The sequence below is a fragment of the Aristolochia californica genome, unplaced genomic scaffold (assembly GCF_029961685.1).
Source record: "Aristolochia californica isolate CCGP_79_NKW_82.1479 unplaced genomic scaffold, dmAriCali1.0.hap1 SCAF_9, whole genome shotgun sequence".
Taxonomy (NCBI): Eukaryota; Viridiplantae; Streptophyta; class Magnoliopsida; order Piperales; family Aristolochiaceae; genus Aristolochia; species Aristolochia californica.
This window is the reverse complement of record NW_027182290.1, coordinates 36,842,984-36,867,975: the sequence shown is the minus strand read 5'-3', so window position 1 is coordinate 36,867,975 and position 24,992 is coordinate 36,842,984. Positions and strand designations below refer to the sequence as shown.

General features: G+C 39.0%; 3 protein-coding genes and 1 pseudogene across 4 annotated transcripts; 3 read left to right on the top strand and 1 right to left on the bottom strand.

The window, feature by feature from the left end:
• Positions 1-420: 420 nt before the first annotated feature.
• On the top strand, positions 421-5,728 carry LOC137941414 (uncharacterized). 2 transcript variants are annotated; one of them, XM_068786811.1, is made up of 10 exons: positions 421-576; positions 686-858; positions 957-1,363; positions 3,019-3,282; positions 3,388-3,459; positions 3,568-3,606; positions 3,704-3,811; positions 3,930-4,027; positions 4,510-4,621; positions 5,142-5,728. In XM_068786811.1, exons 3-10 carry the CDS (start codon positions 1,214-1,216, stop codon positions 5,388-5,390), a joined length of 1,092 nt encoding a protein of 363 aa, XP_068642912.1. In that variant the 5' UTR covers positions 421-576; positions 686-858; positions 957-1,213; the 3' UTR covers positions 5,391-5,728. The 2 variants fall into 2 exon arrangements, with proteins under 2 accessions (XP_068642912.1, XP_068642911.1); XM_068786810.1 differs by having other exon boundaries at positions 686-1,363.
• A 1,003-nt stretch (positions 5,729-6,731) lies between these two features.
• Positions 6,732-12,457, top strand: LOC137940524 (proteasome subunit alpha type-1-B-like). The gene is made up of 2 exons (XM_068785635.1): positions 6,732-7,197; positions 11,787-12,457. Exons 1-2 carry the CDS (start codon positions 6,847-6,849, stop codon positions 12,219-12,221), a joined length of 786 nt encoding a protein of 261 aa, XP_068641736.1. The 5' UTR covers positions 6,732-6,846; the 3' UTR covers positions 12,222-12,457.
• A 2,611-nt stretch (positions 12,458-15,068) lies between these two features.
• LOC137941970 (auxilin-like protein 1) lies at positions 15,069-21,970 on the top strand. The gene is made up of 7 exons (XM_068787615.1): positions 15,069-15,650; positions 16,436-20,498; positions 20,584-20,673; positions 20,818-20,883; positions 20,982-21,071; positions 21,253-21,429; positions 21,767-21,970. The coding sequence occupies exons 1-7, from the start codon at positions 15,307-15,309 to the stop codon at positions 21,800-21,802; spliced, it is 4,866 nt and encodes a 1,621-aa protein (XP_068643716.1). The 5' UTR covers positions 15,069-15,306; the 3' UTR covers positions 21,803-21,970.
• A 112-nt stretch (positions 21,971-22,082) lies between these two features.
• LOC137940912 (ornithine carbamoyltransferase, chloroplastic-like) lies at positions 22,083-24,925 on the bottom strand (annotated as a pseudogene).
• Positions 24,926-24,992: the final 67 nt, after the last annotated feature.

Below are 24,992 nucleotides of genomic sequence, written 5' to 3'. Positions count from 1 at the left end.
CTCCTGTGCACTCCGCCGCACTTGTGATTGCTTTATTGAAGAACAATAGTGGTACACAACGTTGTAAAGTTCCTAGGCCTCCTGTGTCGCCGGCGTTGTAAACAGGACAATGCACTTACCGTCAATGCTCTTCGCAGGACACTAGAGGTACGCAACGTTGTAAACATAGGCTGCCCCTCGCCGGCGACGCAGCGCCTCCGTCGATCCCCAGAAGAAGATAAAGATGGGCCTCAGATCCATGCAGGAAGAAAAAATTCCCAGTGGCACCGATTCATATTTAATTTTTGACACGAACGTATATAGAATTGACGGTAGTTTAACTTCTAACCGGCCGGGAGATCGGCGTACCGTCCACAAGAAGAGCATTTCACGGGCGGCAGAACAAAATGCAGGCGAATCTTTTTACTTATCTTTTCAAATTAGTGCACAATGTGAGCATGTGAGTCTCCGACGTCACTCTTTCCCGTTTTTCACGGTTTCCTTAATCGCCCTTAATCGCCCTTCAGAAATCTTTTCGTGGAAATGAGAGGAAATAAACGTAGGACGGATAATCATCGGAGCAACCGAAAGCTGGTGGTCTGTTTTCAACTGTCACGATTCTCTTCTTTATCAATATTCGTTCGCCGCATTCCTGTCATGCCACACTTCTCTTGTCTGATGAAATTAAAATGATTTTGTTTGTCAGGTGGAGATGAGATGATCACTCTTTTTTTCTTCTTTTTGGCTATCAGCGGCGACATAGAGAGAGACTACAGAGTGCCGCAGTAGTTATTAGAGCTCTCATGGGTTTCATCTCTATCTTAGAGCCATTAAAGTGGAATCAGGATCTCTATCTTAGAGCCATTAAAGTGGAATCAGGTCGATTCTTGGATCACGTTGCCTCACAGCGACAGTAATGGATGTGCTTTTTCTAAAGCACATGAGGTGATTAATTAACAGCGACTGGATCATTACAGGTTTTTCCTTTCAGAGCGACTGATCAGTGATTCAGAATCGAGAAACGACGTAGAGTGGTATTCTTGTCATTACATTACCTATATAGGAGTATTTTAGTTCTTCCATGGGGCCGGTGTATGAAAAAATTAAACTAGCTGCGGCTTAGTGATGTGTATATATATAGCCACATGTATGTAAAGATCGGAAAGCCAGTAGTGGTGCAGAGGGGAGGCCTGCTCTTCGCTGCACTCCAGTCCAACCTGGTAAAGCAGAGCATATGGGGGCGGAAGGATTTTTATCCAAGAAGTTTGCGCCCACGCCGCCTCTCATCTTAGGACTTCAAGCTTCCGCGCTTGTCGATCATGTTGCCCGGGTAGATTGGTCTTTGCTCGATCAAATTCCTGGTGACAGAGGAGGTTCTCAACAGGTTTTTTATCCTTATATGATTTCCCGCTACAAATATTTTTACCCATTTAATTCTCGGCCTCTCACTGTAAATACTAATATCTTTCACGTGCTTTGTTGCCGGCATTTATTTGGTTCTTATTGTTACTTTTTTGAGTGACATTGTTGCTTAACCGACCGGAGTTCCTGATATCAAGTTATTTAAGTTTTGAGGATTTGAAGGGTTCCCAAAAACATGACAAAACCATTAATCCTTGTTACTCGTACAATATCATCTGTAGAGTGTTCTACGCCTTTCCAAATTTTGCTAACCGGATTTTTTTCTTTTCCCCTCTGTGGTGTGTCTTCGCTGTAGATATTTGGTCATTATCATTTTTTATTGCACGTTATAATTATTGCCACTGTTTTCTTATAAAATATGTTTATGTACTGTTGATAAGCAGTTGAGTTATTTTCTTTTTTGTTGTTTCTAAAAGGATTTAGTCTCATTTTTATCCTTTGCTACCTCATCTATTTTTTTCTTACAGTTGGTATCCTATTTGTTTTCCTGAGCTTTTGTTTCAGAACCACTTTTTCTAGCAAGTAAGACAACCGATCAAAGAGTCTTAAGTGGCCGATCAACTGTCTATATTTTACCTTCAGATAAATAAGTTTCTACTTGCTAGGATAAACCTCTGGATAAGAGTTTGGACGACTCTTACATGGTCGTGTTTTTAAATTGGTGTATTTCATTGTCCATGAACAGGTACTTACATGGAAATCAGTATATTGATTGATCTATATGTAGATAGATTTTAAAGGAACTCATAAATATCTATTATCTTTTGATATATATAGTTTTGATGGTTAAATTCACTTCTTTCTTATCCACTTCTGGTAAAATATTTATGTAAAAGAATGAATTTGGTTGTTGAAATTATTCTCTGTTTATATGTGCCATTGTGCCTTCGTTTGTAAGGTTCAAACTGCTGCAGTACATCTATGTGGGATAACTTCTATATCTTTCTGTCCTCTTGATCATATGCATGCTAAACCAGTCAACTCGTTTGTTTCTTGCCCAGATTTTTTATATAAAGATGGAATTTGACATTGATGCATGAGTTACTTCCTACAAAAACTCTTTGGTTATCAGATGGTTTCTTTCACGAACTTCAGTGACTTTCCTGGTTGCTTGTAAAGTTTATGCATGTTTGATGGATATCTAGTTGCAAAAAAAATGCTTTTTGAAAATTATGAAATATGCTTTTTTTTAATATCTGTTACTAGATTTTTGCTGGCTACTTTGTGATTTTCTGTATTTTCTTGGCGATTAAGTTGACATATGTCAAAATTATCAAAGTGAATTTTAAATATGAAAGCAATTATCTTTCTTGCATATCATATTTAAAAATTGTTATTTTTCTTGCATATCTCAGGAACATTTTTTTACCTGAGGTTGACATTTTATCTTTAAAAGAAAAGTGTGAAATTTAATTTTGGAATTTTGCAATGATATTGACAAAGCAGTATTTATTGTTAACTCTCCATTGTTATCTTGATGAATGTCCGCAATCTCTTGCTTTTTTAAGCAGCGACATTTTTTTTACCTGCATTTTAGTGGATTTGTTTTTCAGAATATTGTGAAATCACAAGTGTGTTGTTTGATATCCTGATATGTCCACTTATGGTACCAAATAGGTTGTAATAGAGGACCTGGAGCGTATACTTAGTGAAATAAATATTCACAGTCTCCCATCGCCTGATGGTATCTCACAAATAAGAACAATAGCTGGGGGTAGCATTGCCAATACCATTCGAGGTTTATCTGTAGGCTTTGGTGTCCCATGTGGACTGATTGGGGCTTGTGGAGATGATGAGCAGGGCTGCTTGTTTGTCCAGAACATGAGCCTTAATGGGGTAAACCTTTCAAGATTGAGGATGAAGAAGGGTCACACTGCTCAGGTGAAGAACTGCACCAGAGATAATGGACATACCTGTTTGAAATTATCTCATTTGTCTGAGAACTACTTTGGACATGTCTTACTATTGTTAATCTAACCATCACAGTGTGCGTGTTTGGTTGATGCTGTTGGCAACCGTACCATGAGACCTTGTCTATCAAGTGCTGTAAGGCTCCAAGTAGGGACTCTTTCTGCTCGTTGGTTGGCTTAAGTAACAAGTAGTTAAGATCTACTATTTTCTGAATGCATTTCGTATATTTATGTCGTATTTTTTCTCGTTTTTCAGCCTAATGAGCTATCTGTAGATGATTTTAAAGGTTCAAAGGTAATTTGTCTCTCTATCCAAGATTTGTGGAATGACAGGAAAAAAATGCTCCTTTTTTTGTTTTTTCAAATCATCACCAGAAATCTTTTCCATGTAGTGGCTGGCATTGAGGTATGGGTTTTACCACCTAGATTTGATTCGTATGGCAATAAAACTTGCAAAACAGGAAGGCTTGTTGGTGTCCTTGGATTTAGCCAGTTTTGAGGTAGACAAGTTGGAACATTTTTTTATTTTCTTGTTCTGAAATTTCAGTGTTGGAAGGTACACAACTGAGATTCTTCATCAATTTTGTTTACTATTCTTCATTCTTTTGAACCTTGCAGATGGTGCGTGACTTCAGGTCAGCCCTTTTAGAGTTATTAGAGGCTGGGCATATTGATCTATGTTTTGCCAATGAAGATGAAGCTAGAGAGCTACTCAGGTGATTGCTGTATTCTGTCCTTCGATCTATGGAGCAAATAGAAAAATTTGTGATGTGATTGTTTCAGTCAGGGGTGGGCATATCACAGATATGTATCGCATATTGGCTGATAACTATCGGATTTTTCCCTAGAGGATATGACTGGTACAGGGATTGTATTAGCGGATAAGTGCTCTGGAGGATACAACTACTATGGGGATTGTGTCGGCCAATATGCTCATACAACCGCTTTGGGGATTGTATCTGCCGATATGCTCATACAACCGCTGTGGGGATTGTGTCTAATATGTATCAGAAACGGATATCCCCACCCCTGATTTAGTGCAATCTGCTTCATTTGGCACAATGGCAAGGATTGATCAATTATTCAATTTCCTGTTTTGGAAAATGGTGAGGCTATTCAATCAGAATGCATTGATCAGGTTGCACTATATATGTTGCATGGATTTACTGGTTTGCTTGCCTGACATTTTCTTCTATAGGTGTGAGCAGAAAAGCGATCCTGAGGCAGCTGTAGGGTTCTTATCCCAGCATTGCCAGTGGGCTGTTGTGACACTTGGTCCAAATGGATGCATTGCAAAGCATGGTAAAGAGGTTAGTGTGATTTGTGATGGCTAAATAATATTCTTCAAGCATGTTAAATGAAAAACATGTTTATTCATCTTCCATTTTTTTTAAATTCACTATTAAAAAACTGTAGAATTTTCTGTTTTGGTTGGATGGCTAGTAGTTTGTGTATCTCTTGAAGTTGGAAACAGATATTAAACTTGGGCCTTGCTGCCAAATTGATGTAGTTCATAAAACAGGTAGAAGTGCTTTGTTTTGTTATTTTAGTGTAAAGATACTGCTGCACATTCCGCTTACAGAGGAGATTGTCTTATCTGATCAAGTCTTTGGGAAACTAGGTGGTTTTTAAGTTCTGGCTTTACCTCTAGAGTTTACCTTTCAACCTTTATTCTACATTCTTGAAGCACTCTTTGCAAGCTATTGTTAGGCTGGGACCGAGATGTAACTCAGAAGCCCTTCTTTCTGGTTAATATGATTATATGTTAGTTCATGTTATTGTGATTATATTTTTTGCCATAGATACCTGACAGAGGCCTGGGTGTTTCAGATTGTTCGAGTTCCAGCAACAAGGGAAACACGAGCAACGGATGCCACTGGAGCTGGTGATCTCTTTGCCAGTGGGTTCCTGTACGGATTGGTAAAAGGGCTCCCTCTGGAAGATTGTTGTAAAGTAGGTGCATGCAGTGGTGGATCTGTGATTCGGGCGCTTGGTGGGGAGGTGATGCCTGAGAACTGGCAATGGATGTATAAGCAAATGCAAGTAAAGGATCTTCCACTTCCCACTTTAACCAACTGAATTATTGAAAACTGGAGTTGTTAGTTTCTGACAAAAGGACTGCCAAGGCGTTGCATTTGAAGGGTTATGACCTAGTAAAATAGCCATTCTGCGGAAATGTTGAGAAAGTTTAGGAAAATAGCCCCTACTTCAATCTTTTTTAATTCCGAGCTCATTAGAGGGAAATGCTCAGAAAGTAGCTCATCGTATTGTTTCAATCTCATGTCTGTTTCTTTCTTCTTCTGTGTTTTTTTAAATGATGTCATGTCTGTTTCTTTCAGCCATGGTAATGACTGTCAATGTCATCACAGGTCCGAAGAGAATTTAATTTTTTGTCAATTTTAATATTTTAACCGATTACGCTTCCATAACAGTTGTTTGTTGAATAAGAAGCAGACACTTGCTCCCGACCGATACAACGAGATTTTGTGACACGGCTGACATGGTTTTGTGACTTTGAGACAGGGACGAGTCTTAATATATGGAATAGATAGTAGAAAGTGGAGTATATTAATAAAATAATTTGATAGATTTATCCTTAATAAGATAGTTTTATTTAATTTTTATATTATTAAAATAAATAAGTATAAAATAAATAAATTATATTAATTTAATATAAATATAAAATACAATACAAACAATTTTTTTACTTTACAATATCTAAATTCTCACTATTAAATTAATAATTAAATATAATATTAAAAATTATGAATTTATAAAAATAAATAAATAGGGAAGTTTATTATAAAAAAATACTTTGATAGATTTAACTTTTATGATATGGTTTTATTTTAATATTATTTAATAAATTAAGATAAAAATATAAATTAAATAAATATACAAAATAAAATACCTAAACATAAATATTTAATTTTATAATATCCATATGCTCAATCAAATTGTTACTTGTACAATACATAAATTCTCACTCTTAAATTAGTAATTAAATATAATGTTAAAACTCATAAATATAATATAAATAAATAGGGTATATTAACAATAAACTATAATAGAAAATAAAATTATTAAAATACTTAGTATTAATATATTAATTATTTTTATTAAAATATAATTACCATCAATTAAATGGCATACTATTATTGTTAGTAATTCGTTAGTCTTTAAACTTGTCATTATTAATATTAATAAAAATAATAATTGAAAATAATATTATTACTAATTTTAATATTATTATAGTTACTAATTATTATTATTAGCTATTGTTCCCAATAACTATTGAGTTGCCTCCTTGAACCGCCCCGAGTCCCCCTTCATAGGGGTGACCGGATCTAACTCGAGCCACCCAACCCGGATTTCATAAAGACCGAGTCACATATTGAGGCCATGGTTTGTTTCCTTTGCCTTGACGACCAAGAAGCCTCGTGGACTCCTTTGAGGCGAAGCAGAAATCAGAGTTGCTGGAAACGCATCTGGGATTAGAAGAAGAGTTCCCTAACAACAGAAGAAGAAGAAGAAAATGTTTCGGAATCAGTATGATACAGATGTGACCACATGGAGCCCTGCCGGGCGGTTGTTCCAGGTCGAGTACGCAATGGAGGCCGTGAAGCAGGGTTCTGCGGCGATTGGCCTCCGATCCAAGAGCCACGTCGTCCTCGCCACCGTCAACAAGGCCAATTCCGAGCTGTCTTCCCACCAGAAGAAGATCTTCAAGATCGATGACCATATCGGTGTTGCCATTGCCGGTCTTACGGCCGACGGTAGGGTTCTTTCTCGCTACCTCCGCTCTGAGTGCATCAACTACAGCTTTGTCTACGAGTCACCTCTTCCCGTGGGAAGACTCGTAGTGCAGCTTGCTGACAAGGCACAGGTTTGATGCTCGCCTATTCCTTTTATGTTACTTTTTCATTTTCCTTACTCACATGTTCTATTTTTATAGTTCTCCTTGTTGTTTCTGGATACTTTATCAATTGCCATCTTACGTGGATTGGGTGAAGTTTTTTGGTGTTGTGATACCCTAACTTAGAGTATTATTGTAACTTTTCTTTGAAGTGCTGAGTTGCCTGAATAAATTTTAGGGCTTAGTATCACTGAAATAGTTTCTGTTGGATTGCAAGGAATAGCTGTGTGGTCACAAGAAGTTATAGGAATAAGTTGTATTTCAATGTTTTTATAGGAGGAAAGGAAGAAATAAAAGGCTTCCACAAAAACCATTTCTCGACCACTTCATCTACTTTTTTGGAACCAAAGACAGAAACTGACGCCATCTGTGCATAAACTGTGCTTCCTCCCTTATGGCACTTTTATTCTCACTGATCTAGGGCAGCCTGGCTCGACTCCATATCAAGCTTCCTTGACATAAAACACAGGACGACTAAAACCAGATTTTGTTTTTTGTTTATTTTGTATCTTAAGTTCCTTGGCATAGAAAATTTCAGTTCAAGTGCTTTTGTTTTTGAAATGGTGAATTGTTTATTTTTTTTGCTCAATGTAGCAAGAACATAAATACAGAAAAAGTGAATATCCTCGTGCTACAACAAGGCACTAAGTGCCCCCAACCATCAAAGTGTGCCTAGATACACCCTCCTTAGCTAATACATTGGAAATACTATTTGCGGCTCTCAAGCCGTGCTGCCATTGGACATGCATAGTTTTACATGTATCAATTATATCATCAAACACAATGCAAGTCTCCAGGAGGGGTGTTCTTTTTCATCCAGGTACATTACATTAGTTGAATCTCCTTCAAGTATTATTAGGAATCTGAATTTTTGAGAATAGAACTTTCTCCTTGCAGTAAGGTTCAAGCTTCTACTTTGGTGGAGTGATACACTCCAAGTGGAACAGAGAAGGCTAGAAGAATTTAGCCTCATGCTCCCAAATAATTCCCTCAAGCTGCAGTGTCTGGATTGCCCAGAGAACTTCTGTCAAAGTTTAACTTCAGGCCCCTCATATGACTTTGGTTCCATGGTCAAGTGGAAGAGTTTCCAGTTTGAAGTCTTGGGTTCAAGTCTCACTAGGGGATATAGGGTGTGTGCTTGTGTAATCATCATTCTAAAAAACAAGTTTTATCTTCAGGCAGCCAATGCCTGGAGGATTCCATGGAGTTATTGTTGTCTGGGCTGCTGGTGTGATGGAGTTCAAGTGCTTTGGGCAAGAAAAACATTAGGTTTTGTTGAGAGTCAGTTTTGAATCAAACTCTGTCATGAATTTAGGATGTATTGCTTTAATGTCATAGAAAAAGATTTACTGCTCTTTTTGCTAAAGGAGAAAAAGATAGATTTATTGCTAAATAGGTATTAAAAGCATAAAAATGCTCGTAAGCATCCTATTGTTCCGAGGTTAATCCCATTCACTACTATTGCTCTCAGATATTTTGGAAGATTTGATATATGTACTTCTACATTGCAATTCACTTTTTTAAAATTGTTCATGGGTTAATCACATGCATGATAATGTACAAGAGGTACTTTCTAACTTTTTATTCTTAATTAAGGCTGAGGTAAGTAGTAGATTTTCTGTTCTATTCTCCTATGTCCTCATTGTTGGCAGTGAGAGTTTTTTAAAGTTGATTCTCTGGATTTATATCTGTATCTGAAAAGCAAAGAAAGCTTTCATCTTTTATGTCATAAAAGATTTGGGGGTTAATGGAGATTGGATTTGCAAATCCATGCATTCTGTAGGTTTTATTGCACACCAATAGGGATTTTGAATTTCATTGTTGGTGAGAATGAGATAGGACTTTGCGAAAAAGTAAATAATAAAAATATTAAAAAAAATTCAAAACTTGTGGGGGAGGGCAGCAGGTGGGGGGAGGTTCTTCACCTGTCACTGCCATGCCTATTTCCGGTAAAAAAGAAAGGGCACCAGGAGGGCCTCTCCCTCCCCCCTCTATCCTTCTCTCTGTGTCACTGGCAAGTCGAGCCCGAACTCACCCCCCACCGCCCAAGATCGGAACATAATACTCCTTCACTAACCTTTTTCTCATGCAAATCGGACCCAAATCCTGGATTTTGAAAAACCAGACTTATCTGTTTTCACTCACCTCCCTTATATTGTCTGCTGAAGAATCTCTCCTTGCAACAAGGATTTTGTTGGATTTTTTCTTTTCTTGAAATGCACCCTAAATTCAGTAGGAAAGTGTTTCAGTGATGATTTTAGGTAATATCAAGAAGTCAGAGTGGTTGAGCTCTTCTGCATTGGTGGAGCTGGCATATTTAGCTTAGTTTCAGGCGCTGGAAAGTATTTTAGTGAGGAAGTGCAGTCCTTTCCATCTGAACATAGAAAAAAAGTGGGAGATTTATTCTAAGTAGTGAGTCTAAGGCTACAAAGTGTGGCAGCTATGGTCAAGTCTGTTAGAGATTATTATGGTTTGTGATATTTCCATCTATCAGCTTGTAAAGTCCCTTCACTGAAGCGGGTCTAGTAATGCTTAAGCACATTTTATTTTCCTAATGCTTCTTGTTATTCACACCTTTTTCTCAAAATAAAAATAAAAATAAAAATTGAAGACCAAAATTTTCATCTATTAGTTTACCAACCTGTCCTACATTTTGGTTTGTCAAGGCAGATGTGTACTCGTTGATTTGAACTGAAATGCTATAGACATGGGTTCCATAATAAATAACAGGTTTAGGGTTTAATTTTTTATGCTTGATGCAATGGGTTCAATATTGGGCCAGGACAGGTGATGATTTTGTGTAAAACTGCTCTTTTTGGACTTTACATATGATGCTTTATGCATTCTTGGTTCAGACCACCTTTTTTTCTGGTTGCAATTTGAATTCTATTTCTTTTGACGAGTTTTAGAGACTTGGGCTCTGACTCAATGGTCACACGGGGGGAGGGGGTTTCTAGTATGGAATCTTGAGTTCAAGTCTTACCAAGGCAAAAGTTTTCAACATTGAAAAAAATTGTTTTTTGTTTTGAGAAAGTGCACTTTTGTCGAGAATTATCTTATTATTCAAATGTATTGGGATTGACTTGGATAAGATCTATTGCATCTCCTTGGTGCACAATTTGACTCTTAGATGTCTTCATGCACGATTCTTCAGATGGGGCACAATACCATTAGCCGGCTCATTTTGGAAATATATTAGAGTTATCGTGTAATCAATATCCCTGATGATCTACAAGTAACTGTTTTGGAGATGGTGTGGATCTAATCTATTGGTGGAGAGTTGGATAAGAACTGATATGCCGAGTAAGAATTTTTTTAGTCTCACAAATTGGAGCATCTTTTGAAAGATAGTGTTCACATCAAATTCAAAAAAAAAAAAAAAAAAAAAAAAAAAAGATAGTGTTAAGCTGTGTTTGATCCCAGTCTTAAAAGAGACCTTTCATAGAAGTCCTCTTTTTGGAAGCTCTATTTAGAAACTTCCCTTTAGAAGTAGTAGTTTGGTTTAGCTACTATCAATTTACATTAGGCTTTCCAAGGAAAACTTGGGTGCAATTACTACCTCCCACTACGAAATCTACCCCATTAGTGTTCATTCTGTAATAATTTTCCAAGGTGATGTAGATTTTTGAAATCAATAATAAAATTTAACAATAAGAAATTGAATTTAAAATAGATCATAATTCAACTTCTTCTGCAATGCTGCAAATTCTTCAGATCTCCATGCTTTCAAGTAAAATATAAAGCTTTATTCTTAAAAGTTGGCACTATTAGGATTTGGTTCTTAGTGGCAAATGCCTAGAAGGTTTGCTATTGTAAATTTTATTAAATATTATTATTATTATTATTTTTTATGTTTCTGGATTCTTACCTTTTATTCCTTGAGCTTGGATGACTTATCCATCTCACAAATTGGAATTTATATGTTGTGAGAATCTTCTAAAGTACTTCAGTTTACAAAATTGAAAATCTAAGGTTACACCAAGATGTGGAAATTTGAAAGATCTATGACTTGTAGCTTTACTCTTAGAAGTGATTTTCTTTTCTTTCCCTACAAAATTTCTTCTAATATGAAGACAACCTCCTTACAGCCAATGAGCTGCACTTTGGCTGCAAATAGCAAGACCATATACACAACGTTAACAACTAAGCTGGGGATAAACTCAAGATTTGCTTGTAGACCGGCATTTCTCATTGAGACTACGGTACTACATGTGTCACCTGGATTGCTGAACTTGAAGGGTCTAACAAGCTCTGCCTAACGTCAGATGGACTAGGCTCTTTGTCAAACCAACCAAGCCAAAGCATTCTCAGAGGGTCTTTTGATATATAGCCACTCAAAACATCTGCCTTCTTACTCCGTTGAGCAAAAAAATATTTTTTGCCAAATGAGACTATTGTGAAGAGCCTAGTGTTCAAGTTTTAGGGTTAAAGATTGATTCCGTAGTTGTATTAAATATGCACTACCTATATACTTCGTGTGAATTTCAGCTTCTACTGACAGAGGCTTATGTGTAATATTTTGTTGTAGTGTGCTCTACTTAATTTTATGTTGTTGGCAGGTTTGCACTCAGCGGTCTTGGAAAAGGCCTTATGGTGTTGGACTTCTTGTTGCTGGTTTGGATGAGTCCGGAGCTCACCTTTATTACAACTGCCCTAGTGGGAACTACTTCGAGTATCAGGCCTTTGCAATTGGATCTCGCTCCCAAGCTGCAAAAACCTACTTGGAGCGCAAGTTTGGGACTTTTTCAGATTGTTCCAGTGAGGAACTTGTTAGGGACGCACTTTTTGCCATCAAAGAAACACTACAAGGCGAGAAGCTTACAAGCTCTATTTGCACGGTGGCTGTAGTTGGGATCAACGAACCCTTCCACATAATTGATCAGCAACTCATCCAGCAGTTGATCGACTCCCTTGAGATAAAAGAAGAAGAGGCTAGTGAACCAGATACCACTGCGATGGACACCAGTCCTGAAGCTGCCCCAATGGATATATGATACAGAAGCATTACTGCTGCTGATTTGAAAAACATGCATGGAGTGTGTTTCTCACAGAAACATGCAGTCATCTGCATGGTCCTATTTAGTGGCCGTTATTCGGAATTTTACATAAGAGTTGATATGGCACTTTAAATTGATTAGACTTGTTGAACACTATCAAAATGTGTGGACAGTTGGGTGCTCTGTATCTTTTTCAGAATTTAAATTAGATGTAGACCTTTTCGAGTGGGAAATGGCAAATTCTCCTCTGAGTCGGTCATTTCTTTTATGTTTGACGGGCGATCTGTCAACATCTTGTTTCAATGCCGGAAACGAGAAATAGCAATTGGTCCATTACCTCGCTCATGCATTTGCCCTTTTGGCCTGTAAAAAAACAAAAGGGCCCCGTCTGGTTTCTAATGATATTGGCTTTTTGACTAGGGACTGTAAATTGTGATGACACAGGGACAGGTAAAAGTAGATGGGTCTCTTCGTCCTGGAATGAGAGTTCAACCATTTGTATGATGGATGTAACGGGTAGTGGCAGCAGAGCTTTTAAGAAGGTAACTCTCATTCCAGCTAAGCATTTAGCACATATATAGAGATTAGAACACAAGTAAACAATAAGTGGTCAGAAACTGCAGTGCTCGAGACAGGAAGGAAAGCGTGCATTTTTGCCCTATTCTAAGCAATTGGACGGGGCCGCGTTTTCCGGCGAGTCGACTCGAGTGCAGAGATCGAGTCCCACTGTGTCTCCTCAAAAGAAGCGCTCCCAGCCCCACTCGCCTTATGTTTAGTGATGTTTAATGTCCTTAGGTTCATCATTCCTGTATTTAATGCATCTTACGACTACAACAGTAACATGAATTTATTGTTTGTAATTTTAGTCATCAAAAGACAGTAGCTTGATTTTTCTTTTTCTTTTTCCTTTTTCTTTTCGAATCGGGATCGTACCGGTTCGATGAATCCCCCTGACACAGACTGTGTTTACTTTCAAATCTGCGCTTTTTCTTTCTGTGACAAAAGGAGGGGTAAGCTTGGTTAGATTCGATTTGATGTGGCCAACAAGAGAGGGTCCAGATATTATACACTTTACAATCGTTTCCAGAGATCCGTGGGCCATTTTGCAGAGACATCTTTTGCTAGCAAACAAGAAGATCCTCCGGTTCAGCTGCCGCGTTTTTGAGTTTGTTAATGTTCCTGAGTGGGTGTTTGCAAGGCAAACAGCAAACACACCGAAAAGAAGACTCTGCCAGTGGTCCCTTTAAAATATTCGTGCCCAATCCTTACCCACTACGCTGTAATTTAATTTCTTTCTACCAGAAAATTCAGAAAATAATTTTTTTTTTTTTACTAAGCGAGCCTTGCTCTAATGATCAGCACTGAGCAGGCCGTAAGTCAACAAAAACAAGTACACAATTTCCAAAGACGAGAAAGAAAAAAGAAAGAAAGAAAAAAGAAGAGAGCCAGAATTTAAAGAGTTCAAACTTCAAACTCCAAAGGCTTCAATCTTCGCTTTTACTTTTTTTTCTTTTGGGCCCGCCAAAAGTTCCTTCTGATCATGTCAGCCGCGTTTTCATGTTTCTCAACTTCGAAGTCCGATGGAATGTGAATCAATCAAACTAACTTAAGAAAATTATAAAGGCGAATCTGTCGCCGATAATCCCCCAATCCCGCGAGGAGACACGTATTGACCATAATACCCCGGTTTTGAAATTGAACCGGTCATGTCCTGTCCTTATTGCATCGAAAAGCACCTGTGGCGACAGTAGTGAACAGTCTCTCTGCCTCCTTCCTCTCCACTCTGAACTTTTTCTCTTTAGCGAGCGAGATCGCTCGGATAACGAGCTCCCGTCGTGTCCATGGAAAACAGTAAGAATTTCTCAGGTTGATTAGTTCTTTCTGGACTGAGGTGAAGCTCAGCTTTCAGATCCGTCTCTTTCTCAACTTGCTCCGCCATCGACCTCTCAACCAACCAACCAACCGCGAGTCTCTAACATTGCCGATGTTACTGATGATCTAAATCTAGTTCCACCTAACAGAGCAGCAGCAGCAGCTCCTCTAATCGTAAGTTGTATTATTTATAAGGCAAGATGATCTACAAACTCCTCCAATTACATCAATTTTGATTTAAACAGTTTCCGCTTGCCCGTCCTTTTCCTTCAAACCGATCCTATCTGCTCTTAAAATGGCAAACAGGAAAACTTCCTCAAAAGTTGTAACGCTCTTTCTGGCTCTGATCCTTCATCAACAATTGCTCATTTTGGAAGTAATTACTCCTCCAACCGCTGGATGCGTTATCATTAAATATTATACCACGCCATGCTTGAAGACCAGGACGGCCTCCCATGAATCCTTTTCGTTATTAAAACCAAATGCGGATACTTCAATCATTGCTAGTCCAGGTCATCCACAAGCATATTCTTCCATAAAAATCAATCAAAGAGGATTTCAACCAGCAAATGGAGTCCCGGTGAGTGGTGGAGCACATGTCTCATCTTTATTTATTTCTTTATTAAAAATAATTATACTCATACTTTAATATTAATTTTTTTATTTGAAATATTTTATTTAAACAATTCATAATTAAATAAGTCGGTTATGAAATATGAAATAATAATTGCCTGTTACTTACCCCATTAGTCATTGTAGTTTGTAAATGATAGGGTTTATGTCAGATCAGGACCGTTGCCGTTGGGCGGGCCAGATGAAGGGTCATTTTGGTCTATTTCATCAATTTCAAGGTTCACGCCTATCACTCTCGCTCGTCGACGACTTTGGACAAAAAATCGCCGATTCTGGGGCATATTGTACACTGGCGACCTCGCTGTCTCTGCTCGAGCAAACTAAAAATATTCTATAATGTTTATTTTTATGTTTTCTGTTAATAGAGAAAAAGGGAAAATAAAACAAAAGACAGCTTCCGGCTCTGCATTTTCCTCCTTTCTGGTTTCGGCTGTCTTCTCTTTCTCTCAGTCTCTCTCTCTTTCTCTCAGTCTCTCTCTCTCTCCGAAGAGGAAGAGCGAGAAGAGAGTAGAGATTTAGAGAAGAGAAGAACAACCGTAGAAAGAAAATAGAGTAGCTCCGGCCGTGAGTCTCTCTCATGGCGGACTTTCAGCAGTCTCTCTTCACTAAGCGTAAGATTTCCAACGGGAATGCTTACGACGACATCTTCGGTGGTCCACCCAAGTACTCCGTTCCCTCTTTATCTTCTCGTGTAGACGACTACTCTGAGATTTTTGGCAACTTCTTTGCTCCCAGGACTTCCTCCATTCCTATTCTTGATTTTCCACTTCTTGATGAAGACCAAGTCTCCTTGGATGTTTCTAGCACCGAGTTTGATTATACGGAAATCTTTGGGGGTTTTGTTGCTGGAGATTTTGCTGTTCCATGCGAGGAGATGTTGTCAGAGCAACAAGGACCCCAAAATCCTTCCAGGAATTCTTGGTATGTTTTTTTTTCTTTTCGCACTCTCCTCTTATCTCTCATTTGTTTGGTTCCGATTACATGTTCCTACAATATTTATGGAGGGAAAAAAAGAAACCTTTGTCCATGACATGTTTGCTGCTATTGGATTTCTCTGGTTTCAGTGGGGAGCCTATAAAATGCCATATGTTTCATTGATAGGGAAGTTCGGTTTTTCAAGTTTCTTTATTTTATTTATTTTAATTTTTTAAAATTTTTCATAGTTATGCAGATTTTTTTTTTTAAAATAAATATTTGTATAAATTTGTTCGTGAATTTCGAACTTGCTGTTGTCACTGCAAAAGCTCTATCTTATTGTTGTATATTTTGGGGTTAGCAGTACGTTTACATGATGACATGCTATAAGAACAAGTAAACGCTGTAATATCTCGTCGTTACAGTATTTAACACATAGCTTGTGCCACAAAAAAAAAAAAAAAAACTCTTAATCAAAAACAGGGATGACTCGTGAAACTCTTGGAGATAAAAGAATTTAATTTCGATTAGCATTTCTTTTTGTTATTGATTATTTCATGATTTCTAGGTCATGTGTAACCTGACTGTGGCTATTCCTTAGGTAGCTAAAAAGTACTGTCCTCAAATACAGTGACAGAATCCTCTTGCAACTCTTTAGCTAGTAGTTGTGGGTGTACATGTTTTAGTCTCTTTCCTCGCAGCAGTATAATTCAGGAAAGAGGGCATGTCAATTCATTGTTTTAGGAGTTTGATTTGTTTCTCTTGTTTGCCTTTTGCTATTCCATCTGTAGGTCTCAAGCTGAAGGAGCCACACAGCAAACTCCAGAAATTGTTTCTACTGCTCCTTTGGAAAGGGATAATCAGGATTTGTTTGTGAGTTCAAAGATGAAGCAAAGCTTCTCAAATGGAACATCTGAACATATTTTTGATGGCACAAAGCAATTCAATGTGTTATACAATAAGTCTAATCAAGGAAGCAAGGGGGAGCCACGAAGTGGAACAACACACATAGCTCATCTCCATGATGTTCCGGGATTTACTGTTCTGGTTGATTCTTGCCCTTCTCCGAACATGAACACACATGATAATTCTGTAGACCCAAAGAATGACGTCACTCCCAAAGAAGATTCCAATGGGGAAATAATGGAAGAAAACCATTCTAGAGAAATGTCATCACACATCCTTGGTTCTAATGTTGTAGCAAAGACATCTGAAAATGAAATTATTCCAGATGAGAAACACTTGTGCAGTAAACAGTTTGACGAGAAAGATGTATTAGAAAGTGGTAATTCCAATACACATGTTTATAGTAGTGAAATGCCATCGGTCCAGAAGGCCGATCTGAGACAAATTCATCTGCAGTCCACTGCCTCTGAAGCTGCTTCTGCAGGTGACCAGCATAATTCATGCAATCCTATTGCTGACCTTCCATCTAATGGGGATAAACCTTTTGAAAAGGTGGTGTTTCTAACTATCTCTGATATCAACCTTCGAACACAGCCCTCTCAGCTGCCGCCTCCTTCAAGGCCACCACCAAAACTGGGTAGCTCTAAGAAGATGAAAGTTTACCAGAATGAATTATATTCGCGGAAACCTATGAGAACCACCGAAACTTACCACTTTGGATCTGCCTTTGATACCTGTGCACTTCTAGAGAATAATTCATCACCACCATTCTTTGATGTAGAGGTTGATGCAAGTTCAGCTGCTGCAGCATCTGCAGCAGTGATGAGAGAAGCCATGGAGAAAGCTCAAGCGAAATTAAAGAGTGCCAAGGAATCAATGGAAAGAAAGAGGGATGGTCATCAAGGCCGAATGAAGCTGAACTTAAATGAAGACCAAAATATCAACGAACACAGGATGAGTAGATCAAATCATGAAAACCGCACATTTAAGGATGAGGAAGCTCTGGATTCCTGTGATAGACGGAATGCTGAGATTAAAGATTTAACCAGGGTTGATAGGTGGAAGATGATGAGTACAGAGGATATGGCTTCAGAATACGAACGGAAGATGGGACATTCAGAACCAACTGGTGCCTCCATGGACAAGTGGCAAGGAAATAACTTTAGAGGATCTCTTGATGCTCTTAAGCAGGAAGAGAGGGCTGGCGAGTGGAAAGTTGAGAAACAATATTATGAGCTAATAAACAACGAAAAGACTTTCAGAGTTACTGCTGATCAGGAAAACTATGAGAAGAATTTAAAAGCAGTTAAGGAGGAAGGCATACTCCTAAACAATGAAACATTCAAGGCTGAGTCTTATTTGCAAGAAGACTGCAACCAGAAACCAAAAGTTGCTAAAACAGCTTGCCAATTGCAGGAAAATGATAACGACATAAGGCCATATACACAGGACAGAGAGGTTGTAAAGAAGGAAAAGAACCTACAAACAAGTCAAGAGGCTCTTGACAAGGAGAGATTGAGATGGAAAGTAGATAACATGGTGTATGAACACAATGAAGATGAATATGGTCTAAATGAAGCTTGTGGGAATGAAGAGGGAGGGAGAGGACTGAAACTAGCCTTTGAACATGAAAAAGAGGAGAAGAGATGGGAGGCAGCTCATGAGTGTGTGGACCATGAAAATGGACGAAAGGTAGCTTACATGTGCAAACAGGATGAGCAGAGACTAAAGGCAACTTGTAAGCACAAAGAGGAAGAGAAACGACTGAAGGCAGCACACGAGCATGAGGAAGAGAAAGGACCAGAGGCGGCTCATAAGCACGAAGAAGAAGAGAAGAGACTAAAGGCAGCTCATGAGCATGAAGAGGAAGAGAGAAAACTAAAGGCAGCTCGTAAACGTGAAGAGGAAGAGAAGCGGACAAAAGCTGCAAGTGAGCGTGAAGAGGAAGAGAAGAGACTTAAGGTAGCTCATGAACGTGAAGAGGAAGAAAGGAGACTAAAAGCAGCTTATGAACGGGAAGAGGAAGAAAAGAAACTAAAGGCAGCTTATGAACGGGAAGAGGAAGATAGAAGGCTAAAGGCAGCTCGTAAGTGTGAAGAAGAAGAGAAAAGACTGAAGGCAGCTCGTGAGCTTGAAGAGGAAGAAAAGAGGCTAAAAGCTGCTTGTGAGCGTGAGGAGGAAGAGAAGAGACTGAAGGCAGCTCGTGAGCATGAAGAGGAAGAGAAGAGACTCAAGGTTGCTCGCAAACTTGAGGATGAGAAAAGATTAGAAGCAGCATTTGTGCGTGAAGAGGAGGAGAAGAGATTGAGTGCTGCATGCGTGCACGTATGGGAAGAGAAGGGACCAAAAGAAACCCATGAACGTAAAGAAGATATACTAAAATATGCTTGTGAGACTGAAGAGGAAAAGAAGAGACTGGCTGCAGTTCATTTGGAAAAGGACGAGAAGAGACAGGAAGCAACTTGCATCAAGGGACTGGAGAGAGAGACAGTAAAAGCATCATATGTGCGTGAGGAGGAACAAAAAGTAAAAACAGAGAATCAAAATGAGAAGGAGAGACAAAAATATGAGCATGAAGAGGAAGAGAACAAATGTAAGAAGGCTTATGAGACCTGTGAAACTGAAGGACATGGTAAGAATTCAAAAGCAACTAAAGACACCTATAAACAATGGATAAACTTGAAGGTGGTTGAAGAGGCTGATGAATGGGAAGAAAATGGTGCAAAGCTAAAACCGCTTCATAATGTTCGTGAGAATGAAGAGGATGAGAAGAAAAATGCAACAGTTAGGCAGCAAGAGGAAAGTGAGAAGTTACTGAAAATGGCTAAAACCACACAATGCTGTGATGTAAATGACAAAAAAGGAAGGAGTAATGAGAAACTGAAAGAAGTTCAAGATACAGGTCGTAAAGAGAGTAGGAAGATGATGAAAGTAGATAGTAGGCTTCTTCAGGACAAAGAGAATGAACAAAGAGTAAAAGAAGCTAGAATGAGTGGTGGGCATGATGGGAATGGAACTATGTTGAAAACAGCTTACAAGGTCCTTGAGGAGGAAGAGACTGAGAGCAAACAGACGATGACTTGTGAAAAGATTGAGAATTTAGAGGAAGGCAATTCAATCCCCTTGTGGCCAGGTGAAGGAAGGAAACTAAAGGGGATTCATGATGCCCATGTGCTGGCATATAATGAGAAGGAACCCAAGACAGGTCAGGCAGCCATGAAGCAGGAGAAGAACGATGACAAACTGAAAGTGGTAAGAGCTGCCAATGGGCTCATGGTGGATGAAAGCAGTATCAAGGAATTTAAGCTTCCCCTTGACAAGGAAAAAGGCAGTAATAAAATCACAGCAGCCAGAGAGATAATCATGGAGGCTGAAAATAGGAGGAAAGAAACAGTTCAATTTGATCATGCTATGAATGGAGGAGAGAAAATAGTTAGAAAACCTCAACTAGCTCAATGTAGAGAAAGAGAAGAGAAAAGCATGGATAAAACCTATGATAGAGAAGAGAGGGAAAAGGAGGAAAGATTGTTAAGAGAAAGAGAGGTGGAAAAAGAACGATTGAGAAAATTAGAAGAAGAAAGAGAGAGGGAGAGAGAAAGAGAAAAAGACAGACTTGCTGTTGAAAGAGCCACGCATGAAGCACGTGAAAGGGCATCAACCGAAGCACGAGAAAGAGCAGAAAGAGCTGCTGTGGAGAGAGCACTTGCTGAAGCTCGACAAAGAGCACTTGCTGATGCTCGTGAAAGAGCAGAGAAGGCTTCTTTAGCAGAGAAGGCTTCTAGTGAAGCTGCTAGACTGAGGGTGGAGAGGGCTGCAGTAGGAAGAGCAACTGCTGAAGCTAGGGAACGTGCAGCTGAAAAAGCTGCTGAAAGAGCTGCTGAAAGAGCTGCTGAAAGAGCTGCTGCAAGAGATAAGACAGACAGTGCTTCGAAGCAAAACCCTGCATCTGTGAGTATATGCTCCCTTAATTCCTGATTTGACATAGTTTCTGCTGGTTTACTTCTGTTTGCTAATTCTGTAGTGAGCTTTGTAGGATGCACAAGATTTTCGTGGAACACAGGGTGAGTCAGCTCTACGGTCTAAAGCAAGGTTAGAGAGGCATCAACGAACAGTTGAACGAGCGGTATGTAGCTTTTGATAGTTATTTTTTAAAAGTATTTTATGGATATTTCACGTTATATGCTTTTTATCTGTTTGTTTTTGTTAATATGGGACATGAGTTGATGACAGAAAACTAAATGAGTTGGTGTCACTTTATTGATTCCAGGCGAAAGCTCTTGCAGAGAAGAACGTGCGAGATATTCTTGCTCAGAGAGAACAAACAGAGAGAAATGTGAAACAACTTTTTCTCAAAATTTTGAAGCTGCCAACTGGATGGCATTCACTTTTTTTCTTTTTTTCCTGATCTTCTCTGTTTGATTATGCTTGCAGCGGTTAGCTGAAACTCTGGATGCTGATATCAGAAGATGGGCAAGTGGAAAAGAAGGAAACTTGCGCGCATTGCTTTCAACACTGCAATATGTATGGGGGATTCTTCCTGTATACATCTATTTCTGAATTTGTTTGAGTTTGAAATTGCAGCAGCTATGTCTGTCTTATTAGGAGAGCAAACACAATGAAAGATTACATGTGATTTTAATCTTCTTTTCCTGCTTGGTTACGTATGAGCATTGGTTTGATGTAATGTGTGTCCTTTTGCCAGATCCTTGGACCTGAGAGTGGGTGGCAGCCAATTCCGCTGATAGATGTTATAACAGCAGTTGCCGTTAAGAAAGCTTACAGAAAAGCAACACTTTGTGTTCATCCTGATAAGGTGCAGCAAAGAGGTGCAAGCATTCAACACAAATATATATGCGAGAAAGTGTTTGATCTGCTAAAGGTTTGCAAGAGCTTGTTCTTTACTTTCTTGTTATAAACTCGTCCACACAGATCGCATGTTTATATTGAATCGTTCGCCTAACTTGCTCCTGTTCCAAGCAAATAGATGCATGCATTTTCATCTGCTAGACTATTGCGGACAAATTTAATTTCAACAGGCCTGAAACTTTTCTGGTTTGTTGTATTGTCGTCCCATAGGCCTAGAACAAATATTACTAGCGTTTCAGGATGACTTTTTAAGGTGGAAATTGGTTTTTTCCACTTATTATATATCTGCTTTGTTTTAATTAATTCAATTCTCTCCGATCTCATTAATGTGCTGTGCCTTTTTAAAACAGGAGGCCTGGAGCAGATTCAACTCCGAAGAGCGATGATGGAAGCTTGGATCATGCGTTTCGTGGTATTTGTAGTTCGCCTGTTTTTTTTTTTTGCAGGTATTCACTATTTTTGTCTGCGGGAATACTCTTTGTCACGAAAGAGTTAAGTTGTCCATATCCGCTATATCATCTATGTATCAGCCAAAGGTACTCTAATTAGTAGAAATCATATAAATGTTTCTCCCAAAAAAAAAACATTTCAGCTCCTACTCATTTTCAATCCATTCCTCGGGATTGTGCAAAGATCCCGACTCCTAGATATATATACATATATCATACCCATTAAGGAGCAGCTGTGAGGATCTATCCTTGGAACTGGGTTACGCCATATTATAAACCAAAAAGATGGAGCATAAAATAAGCCTTGGGGCCAGCTAGTTCCATGAGATCTTTATCCACCTAATAAATTTTCCTCAAAAGTGAGCCATCGCAGTGTGAGTTGTGCAGAACAGACGAGGGGAGAGGGAACAGTTGCCTGAAATCCTTGAAACCTTTGCCGTCGATAAGCTGCCTCTTCCTTCTGGCCCATACTTGCCCAAACATCCGAATAGATCACATCTGCTCCCTTCACAGCTTCCTTGGGGTCATTTATAATTTCAATCATGCTGATTCCAGCCCTTTTTGCTTTCTCAACAGTCTTCTCATCTGGCTCGAAACCTTCAGGACATGCACACACGAAGTGGAAAGGGACGATAGCTGCCAGCAGCAGCCATGAATGTACTATATTGTTTCCATCACCCAGATAAACTACCTGCACTTAAGTCAGAAATCAAGATTTACTGAGACAATCATCTTAGTTCATGTGAAATGTTAAACAAAACCAACTACTGGTTTTTAAATGTTCACGGTTCATCCACAACAAATGACTGGACCAAGTTCGTAACACTAACTTTTGTTCCTTCCAGATGACCTATGTGCTCAATAATTGTAAGTGCATCGGCCATTATTTGGCAGGGATGGTTGTAATCAGTTAAACCGTTGATGACTGGGACAGAAGAATATGTTGCCAAATCAAGGATATCCTGCACCGCTGGTACTGTTTCAGTAGAAATAATGATCCAAAGCAAAGATGAAAATCCTCCGAGGTAGCTAATGGCCAAGGTCAAGAAACGAGTTCAGCCTTGACATTGCATTACATGTTGAGAAACTAGAGTTAAAGCATAACATGACAGGCTATCATCCTACCTGATGTCCAAACACACGTGCCATAATGATATCATTGTAACGGGAAAGCACTCGAGCAACATCACGTGTTTCTTCCCGCTTACCCATCTGGATATCAACTGGGCCCAGATAGATGGCATGGCCACCAAGTAGAGAAAACCCTGTCTCAAATGAAACCCGAGTTCTCATGGATGGCTTAGCGAATATCATTGCCATTGTCTTTTCTTTAAAGGGGACGAATGTCCTCTCTCCAGACTTCAGCAAAGCCTTCACTTCAGCAGCTCGATCCAAGATGTTCATTATGGTTGCTTTGTCAAAGTCACTGAGGTGCAGGAAATCTTTTTGCTTTGATTCAGCTGTAAACAGCAGAAGATGTCAACCAGGTGCTTGAGGAGTTTCAAACACAGAGACCAATTGCAATGCCTGTGAAATTTTATCCAGTTACTCATGTCCCTACACCTATCAAAAAGGGCAAACTCCTTTCTACACGAAGCAAACAGGCAACAAAAAAGTTCATTATGAGGTACACAATATTTCAACAGAGGCAAGCTCCACCCTCCAAATTTGAGCCACAGATGCATCACACCACCATTCAGGGTTTTCTTTGAAATCAGTAAATTTCTCCCAGGCCTACCACAAGATAGCTAAAGCAGATTAAATTTCCACTGAAGGATATATTTTAGAACTAAAACTTCAACAACGAATCTACTAATTTCTGTTTCAGCACAAAACAGATGGTCGGCACATCAAGTTCATGTTTCAAACTGAAAAAAATAGAATAAAATTTAAAAAAACCGACTTTTTTTTCTGGATGAAGAAATTATAAATATATACTGTTATAAGGGAAATGAAAGAATATAAGCTACTCCATGAAGATATCTTACGTTTCAAAAACAAATAACCTCAATATGACATGCCCAAATAAGCTTTGTGCTATAAGCATTTATTTGTGATGAAATTTTCAGGATACTGTCACGAAAAACATTGCTCCTCAGAGTCTCTCATGTGAAAGAGCAAGTTGAAGCACTTTGGAGTTTAAATAAAGAGAAAATTCACTTGCAATACGAGATGGCTAATAAATTGCAGAAAATGTGAAAAGGACGCACCTTGACCAAAAATCAGATCCTAATCTCTGTCCTGATTAAAACTGGAGATTCGGTTTCTTTTTCAGAAGTTGTTCTAAACAATGATCTCAATCCTCCATGCCTTGACCAAAAGACATTCAACGGAACTATGCAGTAATACAAGAAATAATGACTCCACCAGACTAGAACAAAAAGCATCTCAAGTGGAATGCCCGAATGTGCAGTTCAGTGAGAGCCAATCAACTGAAACATGATACTTTCAATTTTCAATATCTCAGAGAGCGAGCGGATGGCAAATGCAGTGGAAAGATTGATGCATTAGTGTTCAAACTTAAAAACAGAGTCTCAAACGACAGAACAACCTTGAGTTTCAGTTAGATCAGACCGCATTTGCTCTCACAACCCGAGCAGCAGTTCTCAATGGCCAATGTTGAGGTGAAAAAGTAAAATGGCACTAAACGGAAAGCTATACACAAGGAACGACAGCATGTGGCTTCGATATTGAACTTAATCAAGCCCTTTTAAGCAAAGACGAACAGGACAACGTAAAACACTTGAGAGAACAGGATGCGTTAAAAAATAGGATGGTTTTTAAGCAAAGGCTGTGGAAAATAAATTTAAATTGAAAATAAAAGAGACGGATTGTCACCTTTCCCTTCGATGGAAGATGAAACCGAAGTGGCGATCGCGGAGGTCTGGCAAGAAAAGCAGCGATGAACGCCGGAGAGCTTTGAAATCGAAAGGAGAAAGAGGTACTTCGCGGCAATCTATGGCCGGAGAAGGAAGATGAGGAGGACGAGAAGGAGGAGGTATCGGAGCGAGGACAACAGTTGGAGGAGATAGCTGCTATTGCCACCGGATGGAATCGCATGCTTAACAAATAACAACCCATACTCCAGGGTTTATATAAACTTTGGTCACTTCATAGAAGTAGCCCT